The sequence below is a fragment of the Phalacrocorax carbo genome, chromosome 1 (assembly GCF_963921805.1).
Source record: "Phalacrocorax carbo chromosome 1, bPhaCar2.1, whole genome shotgun sequence".
Lineage (NCBI taxonomy): Eukaryota > Metazoa > Chordata > Aves > Suliformes > Phalacrocoracidae > Phalacrocorax > Phalacrocorax carbo.
In genome coordinates, this window is record NC_087513.1 from 94,549,312 (window position 1) to 94,561,808 (window position 12,497).

The window sequence follows — 12,497 nt, forward strand, 5'->3', positions numbered from 1 at the left end:
TTATCTCGGGATGCAGCCCACTTGATGCACCCGGCCAACAAAAAATCCCCATATTCCCAAGCCCGTGTCCCGGGGGCCGAGGCCGGGCAGGAGCAGGGCGAACGCCCCCCTGCCGCCGCCCCTGGGGCGAGCGGGGCGAGCCCGCAGCGGCACCGGCGGGAGGCCGAGGGCGACGCGCCCGGGCTCCATCTCTGCAGCTCCACAAAAGGGTGGAAACGTGGGGGGGGGCTGCAAAAGGTGCAGGGGTCCTCCAGGTGTTAAACTTGGAGGACAGGGTGCGAAGTAGCACCCATGCCCGGGCTGGGGGAGCGGGGCGATGCCGCCCTCCCGGGGGCGGGGCGTCTCCAAGCCCCGCCTCTCTCCCCGCCCCGGGCGCGGCCACCTGCCACCGCCCTTACGGGAAGCGCGGCCCCGCCCCGGCCCCGCCCCCGCGGGGGGCGGAGCCGTTATAACGGGCGCCGCCAGCGCCCCCGGCCCCACTCGTCGTCGCCGCCGCTCGCCCAGCTCTGGCTGTGCCCGCGCCCGCTCCGTCGCCCACCGCCCTCCGCCGCCGCCCGCCGCCGCCGCCGCCCCGCGGCACCGCCATGATCGTGGAGAGCAGCCGGGACGCGGCGCCCGATGGCGGCGACGGCGGCGCGCTCAGCAGCCCCATCAACCTCGCCTATTTCTACGGGGCTTCGCCCCACTCCAGCGAGGGCAGCTGCTCGCCGGCCCACTCCGCCCCGGGCTCGCCGGGATCCGACTCGGACCTCTCGGTGAGCAGCCGCGGCGGCGGCCGGAGGGACCCCCGGGGCGGCGCCCGCCCCGCGCTGCAAGGTACGGCGTGCCCCGGCGGCGGTCCCGGCGCCCTGCGCCCGGCGGGGGGGCGGGCGGGGTGGGGTGGGGGTGGGGGGGGGCGGCGGCGGCGGTGTCGGGGGGCAGGAGGGCGCGAAGCCGCGCGTCCCGCTCCGTCCCCTCCGGGCGAGTCGCCCCGAAGCCGGCCGCGGACCCTTCTGGGCTTAGAAACACCCGAAGCGGTGGAAAGCGGGAGCCCTTCGGCGGCGCGGGGTACTGCCGGCCTTGCGGGGGCTCCCCGGGTGAGGGGGCGGCGGCGGGGGGTTGCGAGTGCGGGCGTCGCCTGGGCCCGGCCGTGCTCTGCCTCACCAGGAATTTCGGCTGTTCTCCGCAAGCGTTGCCGGGTTTACTCTTCTTGTCGTTTGTTTGTTTTGTTTTTTTTTTTTTTTAACGGAAAACGGGTCTAGCGGCTGAAAATCGGGTTTTGTTTTCGTGTCTCAACAGTTGAACAACACATGGCGGGGGGAAAGCAGCACAGAGGACCTTTCCAGGGGGTCCGCGTGAAGAACTCCGTGAAGGAGCTCCTGCTGCACTTCAGGAGCAGCAAACAGATGTCCTCGGGCTCTGCCACGGAGGAAGGCAAGGTAACCAGCATTTTTCAGCACTGACATAATCGCTTTTGGTGGCTACTGAAGTGGGTTTAAAAACAAAAAAAAGGCGTGCGATAATGCTAGAAATGATCTTGCTGCTTTACCTGATGTGGATGGAGTAGGTGTTATTTCCTTTTCCATATGTAATGGAAGAACAGAGCTGGGAGGAACTTAGTGAGAAGGCTTACTGCACGAGAAGGAGGCACTTAAAAGTGTTCTCACTAAGCTTTATTTTCTAAGTGGAGTTTGGATAAAGAGACGTTTGTGTTACGAAACCACAGAAACTCCCTGTTAACTTGAATGAGGTCATTGTAAGAGTTGGGGAATCTTCTCAGAGGAGAAATATTTGTCATGCTATTGCGTTCCTCTGCGTGGCGCATGCAGTATAAAGGCAGATTCCTCCTGTCTTAAAAGATATTAAAAAATCCAAACCAAATTCTAGGATGATTAAAGGAGACTTTTAAAAATAGTCTTTCTGAGCGTATGTTTGTGAGCTTCCTGGATAAGTGTTGTCACGGGAAAGTTTTTGCATAGAAAAGTTCACGGCATTGAAGTAGTATAAAAATGGCTGGCATGTTTATGTTTAAAAAAAAAAGAAATCCTCGGACCTTAGTAAGGAGCAGTGTCTTTCTCTAGACTGAGTTCTGTGGTATTGCAACAAATAACTTAAAAGCCTTAAATGAAAACCACTGTTTTTCTTAAGTTCCATAAAAGTCCTTCCATTTTCTAACCTTAATTAAAAGCAATTAAATTAGGGTTAGACAATCGTACTAGAATTATTGTAAGGTATATTCTGTGTTTAGAGAAGCAAGTCTCTGCTTCTTTCTTCTTGGCTTTTGTTTTTTTAATTGTTTTTTCCTGAAATGACATTATACTAATGGAATAATTGGCTTTTTCTCAAAAGGCACAAGGAGGATTGGTGAACTACGAGCAATATACAGGTAAAAAATCCTTTCTTTAAGTACCCTGCCACAAGAGTGTAAAAGTTGATTGTAAGAGTAACCTCCAAATGGATTCTAAATTCATATTCTTTTCAGCAGAGCTGAAGAGCATACTAGGTCACAGTGGCAAAAGAAAGGCTCCCGAGCTCCTTTCTGATGGACCTTCTTTCAAACGCCAAGCTAATGTTCACCCACACCTCCTGGTAAGTAACTTTTTCCGTGCCTTATTGTTGTTTGCTTTGTGTAATCAGAAACTGCTAGATACAGTAATATCTCTTAACTTTCTGGAGCTTATTTTGATTTTATTTTCGTTTTTTTTTTCCTGGCAGACACCACCCCAGACACCAACTTCTATGGATAACATGGAAGAGGCTCATAAAAACGACCCAAAGCACGACAGCAATTCTGATCTGCTTCAGAACATTATAAACATCAAGAATGAGTCGAGCCCTGTTTCTCTGAGCACGGTGCAGGTTAGCTGGTTGCACACTGTCTCCAGTCACAGCTCGCCTGGTGAGCAGTACCAGGACAGCCCGGGAACACAGGCTTTCTCCCCATCCCAGAAGTACCAAGCCTTCCAAGATCACACCTCCCAGCATATGCTTGATCCGCCGCAGCATTACCAGTTCCCTCCGTCCCAGAACCAGGATTTGTCACAGAGCTATCCTTCGGATGTCTCCCTGGAGTACAGGCCATTTGCTGCCAATGACCAGTCTCCTGGCTACCAGCAGAATACCTTTGAGAGCCACGAACTGCAGTACTGCCCATCGCAGAGCTTCTCCTCCCTTTTGAATGACTCTGAAAGCTCAGAGGGCATCTCTGCTCCCCTCCAGCCACTAACCAGTGCCCACCCGCAAGCTGATGTCAGCCCCCATGCTCCGAACTTCAGCTTGCTTTCCAATAACATCTGTGGTAGTCTGGAGCGCAGTGCCTCTTTGGCTACTTTGAATGTCTCTCTACCTGACCAAAGCATTGCCAGAAGCACAACCCAGCTGGGCAAGTCGTTTTTTCAATGGCAAGTGGAGCAGGAGGAAAACAAACTGGCTAACATCTCTCAAGACCAGTTCCTTGCAAAAGACTCAGATGGAGATACGTGAGTGCTGCATATCTCGGTGTTTCTGATGTGGAAGGCTGGGGAATGTTTTGTTTGGGTTTTGGTGGACCATGGGTTTGTAATGGAAGCAGGCCATTAGCAGTGTTTGTGTCACAAGTGCAGTTTCGCTAATCAAGTGAAACGCGTGGTCTTGCTGATGGGCTGTGATGCACAGAGTTGCAGCACACTGAGTAGATAAGGTGTTAGTATCACCTTAATTTCAGGTACTTATCATTAGACCTTTATCTAGTAAATGGGGGAGAAAAAGATTCTAATTTAGATGCTTTAAATTGCCCTGGGAAGAAGGTACCAGTCTTCCTGTCTTAGTCACCCAGAGAAGGTCTGAAGCTGGCAGCGTAACACCAGTCCCATATGTCTGGATCTCTGTAATGACTTGAGCCGTGTTTTGTATGGTGGTATAACTCTGTTCCCCTCTTTCCTGCAGCTTCCTTCACATTGCGGTTGCACAGGGCCGACGAGCTCTCTCCTATGTTCTTGCAAGGAAGATGGCTGCCCTGCACATGCTGGATATTAAAGAGCACAATGGTCAGGTGAGGTTCTCAAAAATCTCTGCACCCGCTTTGCACACCTGAGTGCTTCTGCGTGTCTGGACCTTCAGGAAGATGTGGTGAAATGCTTATTTAATATTAACCCTAAGATTTAGCCTGCATACTAATATTAACCTTGAGCTATTAATACTTCTTGGGATCACCTGATCACCTTGAGCTGGTAAAACTATGTGCTCTGCTTCATTTGTCCTGGCTTCCTGGTATTCATAATCGCCGCTTAAATAATACCAGGTAGCTAGGCTTTTTATTTGTTTTAGTTGCTCTTTCCTGTTAGAGATTAGATGACTAACAGTTTGAATTTTCTTCTCAATGTTTGCAGAGCGCTTTCCAGGTTGCTGTGGCTGCCAATCAGCATCTCATTGTGCAGGACTTGGTTAGCTTGGGGGCTCAAGTCAACACCACAGACTGCTGGGGTAGAACGCCACTGCATGTTTGTGCAGAGAAGGGACATGCCCAGGTCCTTCAGGTAAGAACCAGGCAGGCGTAGCTCTGCTGTGACCGTTAATGCTTACACTTCATATTAGCTGTCTTGGGGAACCCTGAAAACACCCCTCTCCCTTTATCTTTCTCCGTGTAGCTTTTTCAGTATGTCTCGGGGCTCTACAGTGATGGCTTAAAGTGAGACTGAGTTCACATTAAGGTTTTCACCAATGTCTTAGTCATTTGGAATCCTCTAAGTCTATAAAAACAGTAAACAAGTCTCCTCTTAATGCCATTATTTATTGCAACTTTGTTGCAGTAAGACTGTATACAAGCTTGAGGAAACAATATGTGGTTTGGATAAGACCTAAATGCATACCTGTTCCCACTTTTGTAGGCAATCCAAAAGGGAGCCATGGGAAGCAATCAGTATGTGGACCTTGAGGCAACAAACTACGATGGTGAGTTGTTAAAAGAGTTTATAATTTACAGAGTTACTGGATGTTATAATGTTTTATGGCTGCTGATGTGAATGTTAACCTGGGTTGAGAAGCCATAAAATGCAGTATATCGTTGCCAGGTCGAAATTTACAATTACAATTGTAACTTCATTACGGTTGGCATATCTGTCAGATTAAACCATGGTTAGTCTGTGCCTGTCAGGACCTCTTCCCTCTTACATGTGACTGCTGTGTTAGGCACAGAGAGCGTATGTGGTAATAGGCTGTTGTTAAAAATGTGACAGTGCCATTGATGCGTTGTTGGATACAGAAGCCAGAATCTTTCACACCAGAGAGCTCTTTTAATTGAACCACTTTCCAAATAGCTCTTTCTAAAGTACATCTTGTACAAAAGAAAAAAGAAAAAGGAAAAATCAGAAATAGATTCTTTTGTCTGCTGGCTGAGAGCTCCCAGTAGGTTGTTACTTGACTCCTCGGGCAATGGAGAACCCAAATCCCGAGCCATTCAAGAGCAATCACTGTCACTTACAAATGTGGAACTATCTCTGGCTTGACAGGGAGAGAAGCTCCTTTTTCCATTCTTCAAACCAAGCAGCCGATCAATACTTCTGTATTGTTTGTTCCTTAATGATGATTTTTTTTTAAATGTTAAGGTTTGACAGCGTTGCACTGTGCTGTTCTGGCCCATAATGCTGTGCTGCATGAACTACAAAACAGTCAGCCACCTCACTCCCCTGAGGTCCAGGAGCTTCTGCTGAGAAACAAGAGCCTGGTAGAAACCATCAAGACTCTAATACAAATGGGAGCCTCTGTTGAAGCAAGAGTAAGTACAACAGCTTTGTCTGAAGTGCCAGATCCAGACAGAATGTGGAAACAGAACATGTGCCTTTCTCCCATGCCATATCTCAGCTTTATTACAAAGGAAGTAGACTAATTTGAAAGCTTCCCTACAGCTTAATTTACCCAAATGTAATGAGAATGTTACATTTATTCAGAACGAGATATTATCAGTGCAAATGAAGCATGGGGAAACAGGGAGGTGACAGTCTGCTTTCTGGACTAAGAATGGTGCTATGCTGGCTGCAGCTGGTTGTGTCTTAAAAGTAAGAATATGTCTGGAGCACTCTGAGGTATCCGTAGTAATAGAGTGCTGATGATACCTTGTTCTTGAACTGCAAATTTTAATTAAAAACTGCTTCCCTGTCCAATTCAGGTTTGTGCTGGGCCAGATCATTACTTGGTATAACATTTGATATTTTGGCTATGTAAGCTTACTGCCAAATGAGATCTGGTCTGTTGTTCATTAGATATTCATATTAAAATATATATTCAGATTGACTTTCAGTGAACTGTAGTGCAAATATGTTTGTTCAAAACTCTGCAGTTACTCTGCTTTCTGTTTCATTTGTCTGCATGTTCACCCTGGATAGGTGAAGCACATTCAGGGAAGACTAAAAGTTTCCTTTTTTTAAATAGGATTGCAAAAGTGGTCGCTCTGCTTTACATTTGGCAGCAGAAGAAGCGAACCTGGAGCTCATTCGTCTCTTTTTGGAGCTGCCCAACTGTCTCTCTTTTGTTAATGCAAAGGTACGATCATTTCCCAGAATGCAGATATAATCCGGGATGTGCGTGTGTGGCACCACGAGTGTTCTGAGACTTGTGCCCCTGCTTTTCCTTCATGGAGTTACTTTGTCTTTTCCAGGCTTACAATGGCAACACAGCACTCCATGTGGCTGCCAGCCTGCAGTATCGGGTGAGTCAGCTGGATGCTGTGCGCCTGCTAATGCGAAAGGGAGCAGATCCAAGTGCCAGAAACTTGGAGAATGAGCAGCCAGTTCATCTGGTTCCTGATGGCCTTGTAGGAGAACAGGTAAAAAAGGCAAACGACCCTCTCCTCTTCTCCCATCTGTCCCCATCTACACAAAAGCCTTATTTGTTTCCAAAAGCTTCTTTTGGGTTTGGGGTTGCAGCTTGTAAAGAAAAGACTAAGAAACACCATTTTATTCAGGGATCTTTGGTATTAATGTCAGGATCAGGCAGAATATACAAGGACCTGAAATTGTAGGTTTCACTCGTAGGTTTTATTTTTTCTACCTCAAAAGCTTTTTCCTGTCAAGCTAGGTTTTTTCTTTGTAACCTTGCAACATACTGGAGGTAATATCACTTCTCTTGTTTATCTCAGTATGGTCTGAGATCATGCTTTTGTTTCTCTTGTCATAATTAGCAATGGTAGTTCTTAGGCCTAAGCAACTGATGATGAAAATCCCTTTTTCCTAGGAGCTATACAAATAGATGATGAAAGAGGCGGATCTTGACCTAAGAAGTTAATAACTTAAGCAACTGAGTAATTTTGTCACCTTTCATTGGTTCAAATGCTGTAAAATTGGATCAGTTCTGGTGTAACTGAACTCAGAACCTAGGCTCAGATAAATGAGGAATGCAGAACTAGATCTGTGGCTGCTTTTTTCAGATTATGACTTACTTTAGGATGATGAATACTAATGTTTTGTGTTTTTTCTCTTTTCCAGATAAGACGTATCCTGAAAGGGAAGGCGATTCAGCAGAGAGTGTCGCCGTTTTAAGCTCCATGTTTCTTGGAGTTCAGCAACTCACACTCACTGTCAGTCAGGCAGTCCTAATGTATCTGTAAATAGACCATTTGCCCAGGGTGGGCAAATGTTAGTTGTTTCTATGAAACAAAAGTATCTTGTTCACTATCATATAGTGGGTTATGTAAGAGTTAAAAAAAATAACAAAAACCAACCCCCAACAATCAAATTCCTCTAAGCAAATGGGAATATTTCATTCCCAAGTGTGTGGAACACTTGCCTGGATACCTGGATTTTGTAGCTACGGCAAGACTGACTTATTTAACAGCCATATAGATAACTTCTGGACAAGGACAATTCTACAGGGAATCTTTTTATTTAGAGAGGGCTGAAACATGTCAACGTTGCAGAGTTTTTTTTGTTGTGTTTTTAATAACACTTAAGTGCAAGAGAAATCAAATATTTTTAAAGTTGAACATTTATTTATACAACTTTGTAGCTTTCTTCCGGTATCTTGTGCGGGATTGTATATAGTCACTGGCATTATTGTACAGCTGTATAGTTCTAAGAATTAACTGAAGAAACAAGTTCCTTGATCCCGAACTTGCAATCTGCATATAGAGTTTTAATACTATACTGGTGCAAATCAGGTAAATTTTCTTGTTTTGAAAGACTGAAAGTACAGTTAAGATACATTGTCCCTGGCACTGATTTGTGCATGCTTTTGGAGTTATTAATTAAACATGGAAAGCCATGCTTCTTCAGGGGACTGTATCAGTTTTTCTCATACCCATAGAGGTTTTTCTTTTGATGGGGCAATAGATTGAGGGAGAAAGGTCATGGCTTTTATAGTGTATATAACTTTGTTGTACTTTAAGGAATATGGTCCTGATTCAGTGAAAGTATTTAGTGTGTACTTGGCTGTTGATGTATGCTGAAGTCTCTCCATGTTAATTATAAAACTTCAATATGTGTAAGCCCCACTAGTGTCAGTAGGACTTCAGCACATGTGTAAGTAGCTTGCTGAACTGGGCTCTAGTTAATTCTAGAGACTTAGTGTTCTTCACCTCCTGAGCAGAGTTAGTCCATTTATGGTTTTACCTTATAGGTATAGTGGCTAGCCAAGTAATATTTGAAGTTAACATTTCTGTTTTTTAATAATTATGTGTAATAATACAAAATGTATACGAATGATGCTGTATACTTCTGCTCTGTTGGAGAAAACTTCCTCCTGTTGCTTTCTGAATGATCCATGCTGGACTGTAATCCAGTAATGTGTTCTCTGTTTGGTCTTTTGCTCCTAAGCTGTTTTTGCATCACACTCAATTCTCTGCCATAACTGTAATTAGTCTGATTGTGCTGTTTTGACAAAGTATGTCTTGTAGACAAGCTAAGTGAAAAAATCTGGTATGTGGAGGCCTAGCTGCAGTGTATTTCTTGAAGGGTCTCATGTAACTTGTGTTTGAATAAACATGCTAATTAAATTTTGGTGGTTACTGTCTGTGATACAAATAATGATGATGAAATCAAGCTTGAGATAAAACTGATTTAGCGTGGTAACACTGTGAGACTGTTGAAGGTCCATTTCTTTTTTTTAAGGATGAAATTAAGTCTTTCCGTCCTGCTGTTTATACATTCTTTTTTGTTCTTTTTGAAGCTGGTGCTTGGGTGTTCTAGGTCATGCACCCTGCAGTTGTATTGCTTGTGTATTTAGATGTGCCCAAATAGAGTTAATAGTCACCGGGTTGTCCAAATTGCAGGTTGTATACAGGGACAAGTGTTCAAGGTAACTTGAAAGAATATCAGTTCTGACAATGTCAGGTTTCCCTCATGACTTCCTGCATTTCATGACCAAGGGTCCCGAATTCTTACAACTTGGGTACAAGCAGTCACCTTAGCACAGGTGAAAGTCGACATGAGCAAATGAAGCTATACATGTGGGGAAGACTCCTTGCTTCACAGATAAAAAGATGGGCTCTGACTTGGCTGTGACCTTTCAGGAGGAAGAACTGTCATCAGACACTGCTTGCTGAGCACTGAGCTGGTGAGGTGGCAACAGTCAAGAAGATGAAGCGCTAGGATCTGTAGGAAAGGAACTGAAGAAAACCAATGCTATTGTATGCTGTTGTCTACCCCTGCCTTACTGCTGTGTACAGTTGGGCTGTCCCCTCAGGCAAAAGTGTTTTAGAATTAGAAGAGGCCCAGAGGTGTGGAGGAGCACTCCCCTGTGGGGAGACAGAGCAGATGAGGGCTTTTCAACTGCAAATGCAATGGCTGATGGCAGGCATGAAAAGCCTGCAGAGTCATGTTGGGCCAGAGAAAACTGCATTGGCATGAACTACTCACTGTCCCTTCCACCATGAGAGATGGAGGTATTGAAGGTACCAAATATACAACAGACAATATGATACAATTCCTTGAGATAGTTAAAAATGTGATAGACATGACATTTGTTGATGTGGGGAGGGCCTGGGTACATACTTAGAAGTACCTTTTTGTGGAGAGTTACTAAAGGGATTAACTATGTGAGGCAGTCCTCTTTGTGTTGAAGGGTGAAGTACTGTACTGCAGACTTGCCTTGCTCTCATCTCTTCTGCGGGCACACTCTGGCAGACCTGATACCAGACTAAATTATAGGGGTTCAGTCTGGCTCCACTGACACTGGTTGCACCTTTCATGAGAAGATAAAAAAGGAAAATAATTTTGTAGCCAGTTGAGTGCTTCAGGGGAGTGTTCACAGATCCTCTGCTCCATGACATGTGTGCAAAAACTTGTCCCTGGAAGTCTCAAAAATGGTTTTTGGTGCTGAGATAAGGTGATGGTGAGAGGAGGCTGTATGTTGTTTTGCAGGTAAGAGTGGGAAATGGTGATGGAGACTGGAAATGGAGTTGAGTTTCTAGTTAGGGCATGCAAAGATGGAATGGTACCTCTTTATGTGAACAGCTAATCTGTCCTAGACTGAGTTGAAGATGCTGTCATCTGCATCTCTCACTGCAAGTGACACTGTCTTGGGTCCTTTTTTTTTTGGTATAAGGGGCCTGATAGGACTGTTGCTTCTTCATTTCCATTTCCTTTGTAAAAGGTATTTACACAGGGGGGGAAAAACTGCTGATGAGATATTCTGGCCTTCAGATCAGCCTGATCTAACTGCCTGGCACACCTTTCTTGGGTGGTGTTGACTGAGTCATCTCACAAAGGGATAAAGTACCTTGGGCCTGTAAGTGTGGCAGAGCATAACCATGTGTTCAGTCAGTGTTTGAGCATGAAGTAGGTGCTGCTGGTGAAAGGCATTTAGCAAGCGACATGGTGATTTTGGTGGCACTTGTTCCCTTCTGGAGGGGGCACTCCAAGTTAGAAAATTCCTGAGGGGAGACTGAAGTGTTTGAAGCTAATTTTATCTACCTAAAGTCTAACTTCATTGTCTCAAGGGCTCAGTGGAGGATTTCACAAGAAAGCATCCCTGCTCTGACTCATTTTTTTTCTCTCCTATGATATTGGGAAGTTTTGGCATATCTGACATGGTATAACTAGTTATTAGAAACAATCCCTTTTTACTGAAGGACAAGTAATGCTAAATATTTAGAAGGCTAATAGTGTTTAGCTGAAAACTTATGGTGCCGGGAAAGTGCTGAATAGCTTTTATTGACGCAGATACAGACACATTTATTTCTCTGCTTGGAGTAGAGGTAGAAGAGACTCTGGCTTGGGTCCAAGTAAGGGTATTAAGACACATGGAGCTTTGTTCCTAGGATGTTTATGATTTGTTTGTCTAAGTAAGCCAAACCTCAGGAAAGGGTTGCTTTTTGATTTTTGTGGGCTATTCATCTGGCTGGAGTTGTGGAAGGTGGCAATCCATGATTTACAAGAAATGTGTTCTGCTTCTGGGGATGGAAAAAGTACATTTCCCACATTTATTGCTCATGTTATATTTTTATCAGAAAAAGAAAACATATCCAGGAAGTGCATTCTTAGAGAGGTTGGGTGTGGTAGAAGTGACTTCAAAGACACGGCATGAACTGCTTGTTCTCGCCTGACAGTTTGCTTATCTGGTTGCTGTTCTTTTAAAAATATATGTGCTCGCCTGTGTAAGGGAAGAGCTGAGGATGATTAAAGCGCAGCAACCATGGGAAGCTAAAGAACATGTTCCTGCAATTAAGCATCTGACAAAAATTGACCTAGTCTTTCAGTGCATTCAAAACAAGTCCTTCTATTGTTATCCATTACCTTTCTTGAGTGTTTGGTGGTGGTCTTGGCCTGAGATACTGATGTCTTGGGAGACTCATGCAACTGACTCGTCATTAAGTTGGTTAAGTGTCATCAAGCCTCCAGTACTGCTACCTTTCACTTTTCATGGTTAGGACAAGGCCCAGCATTGCTGCTGCAGACACTGGCCTGTGCCTGGGCTTAGAAAGGCAAGCAGCACCCCCAGAAGTCAGGGCACCTTTCAAGCAGCATCCCACTTCTCTTCCCCACTGCCCCATGGGCTGCAGTGAGGGCTTGCCTGGCAGCATTTTGCGAGAAAGCCTTTCAGTATCTTTGACTTTCTTCTAGAAGATGAAATACTAATTTGAGAGGAGAAAGGTTTAGTTTGCTCAAGGGATGGACTGCTGATATTTCCCCCTCTAAAACTGAGGCAGAATTTGCCCCTAAATGAAGTTGTTCCTGACAGGAGGCCTTGCTATCTGGGAATGCTCATCTGTACACAAAGCCCATATGGGCAGCTCTGTTTCATGGCAGTTTCCCGAGTGTTGCTGGCTAATGGACCAGTGTCTAATCTTACAGTATTTCTTTAGATCCGATCACTGTTAGCAAAACACTCAAGGCAGCGCTAATGAAATTGTGAACCGCACTAGTACAGAGATGCTACACCAAAGGTTGTCTCTTTTCAAACAGTTGGATTTGGGCGTTGGTTTCTCCTTGAGGTGCCTGGTCTTGCTGGAGAGAGGTATATATCTTGGGCTGTGTTTGTTTAGTGTGTATTTGTTTTCAGATCTTATGATTAAGAGGCTGACTCGATAAGTCTTTGTTTTACCTGATAAA

At 45.3% G+C, this 12,497-nt stretch overlaps 1 protein-coding gene across 3 annotated transcripts; it reads left to right on the plus strand.

Annotated features, from left to right (window-relative positions):
* Positions 1-488: 488 nt before the first annotated feature.
* NFKBIZ (NFKB inhibitor zeta) lies at positions 489-8,946 on the plus strand. Of its 3 annotated transcripts, none has more exons than XM_064467767.1 (12): positions 489-816; positions 1,279-1,418; positions 2,329-2,365; positions 2,462-2,568; positions 2,695-3,458; positions 3,904-4,009; positions 4,347-4,493; positions 4,845-4,908; positions 5,562-5,731; positions 6,385-6,495; positions 6,611-6,778; positions 7,437-8,946. In XM_064467767.1, exons 1-12 carry the CDS (start codon positions 585-587, stop codon positions 7,488-7,490), a joined length of 2,100 nt encoding a protein of 699 aa, XP_064323837.1. In that variant the 5' UTR covers positions 489-584; the 3' UTR covers positions 7,491-8,946. The 3 variants fall into 3 exon arrangements, with proteins under 3 accessions (XP_064323837.1, XP_064323846.1, XP_064323853.1); XM_064467776.1 differs by having other exon boundaries at positions 2,465-2,568; XM_064467783.1 differs by having other exon boundaries at positions 630-755.
* The last annotated feature ends 3,551 nt before the right edge of the window (positions 8,947-12,497 follow it).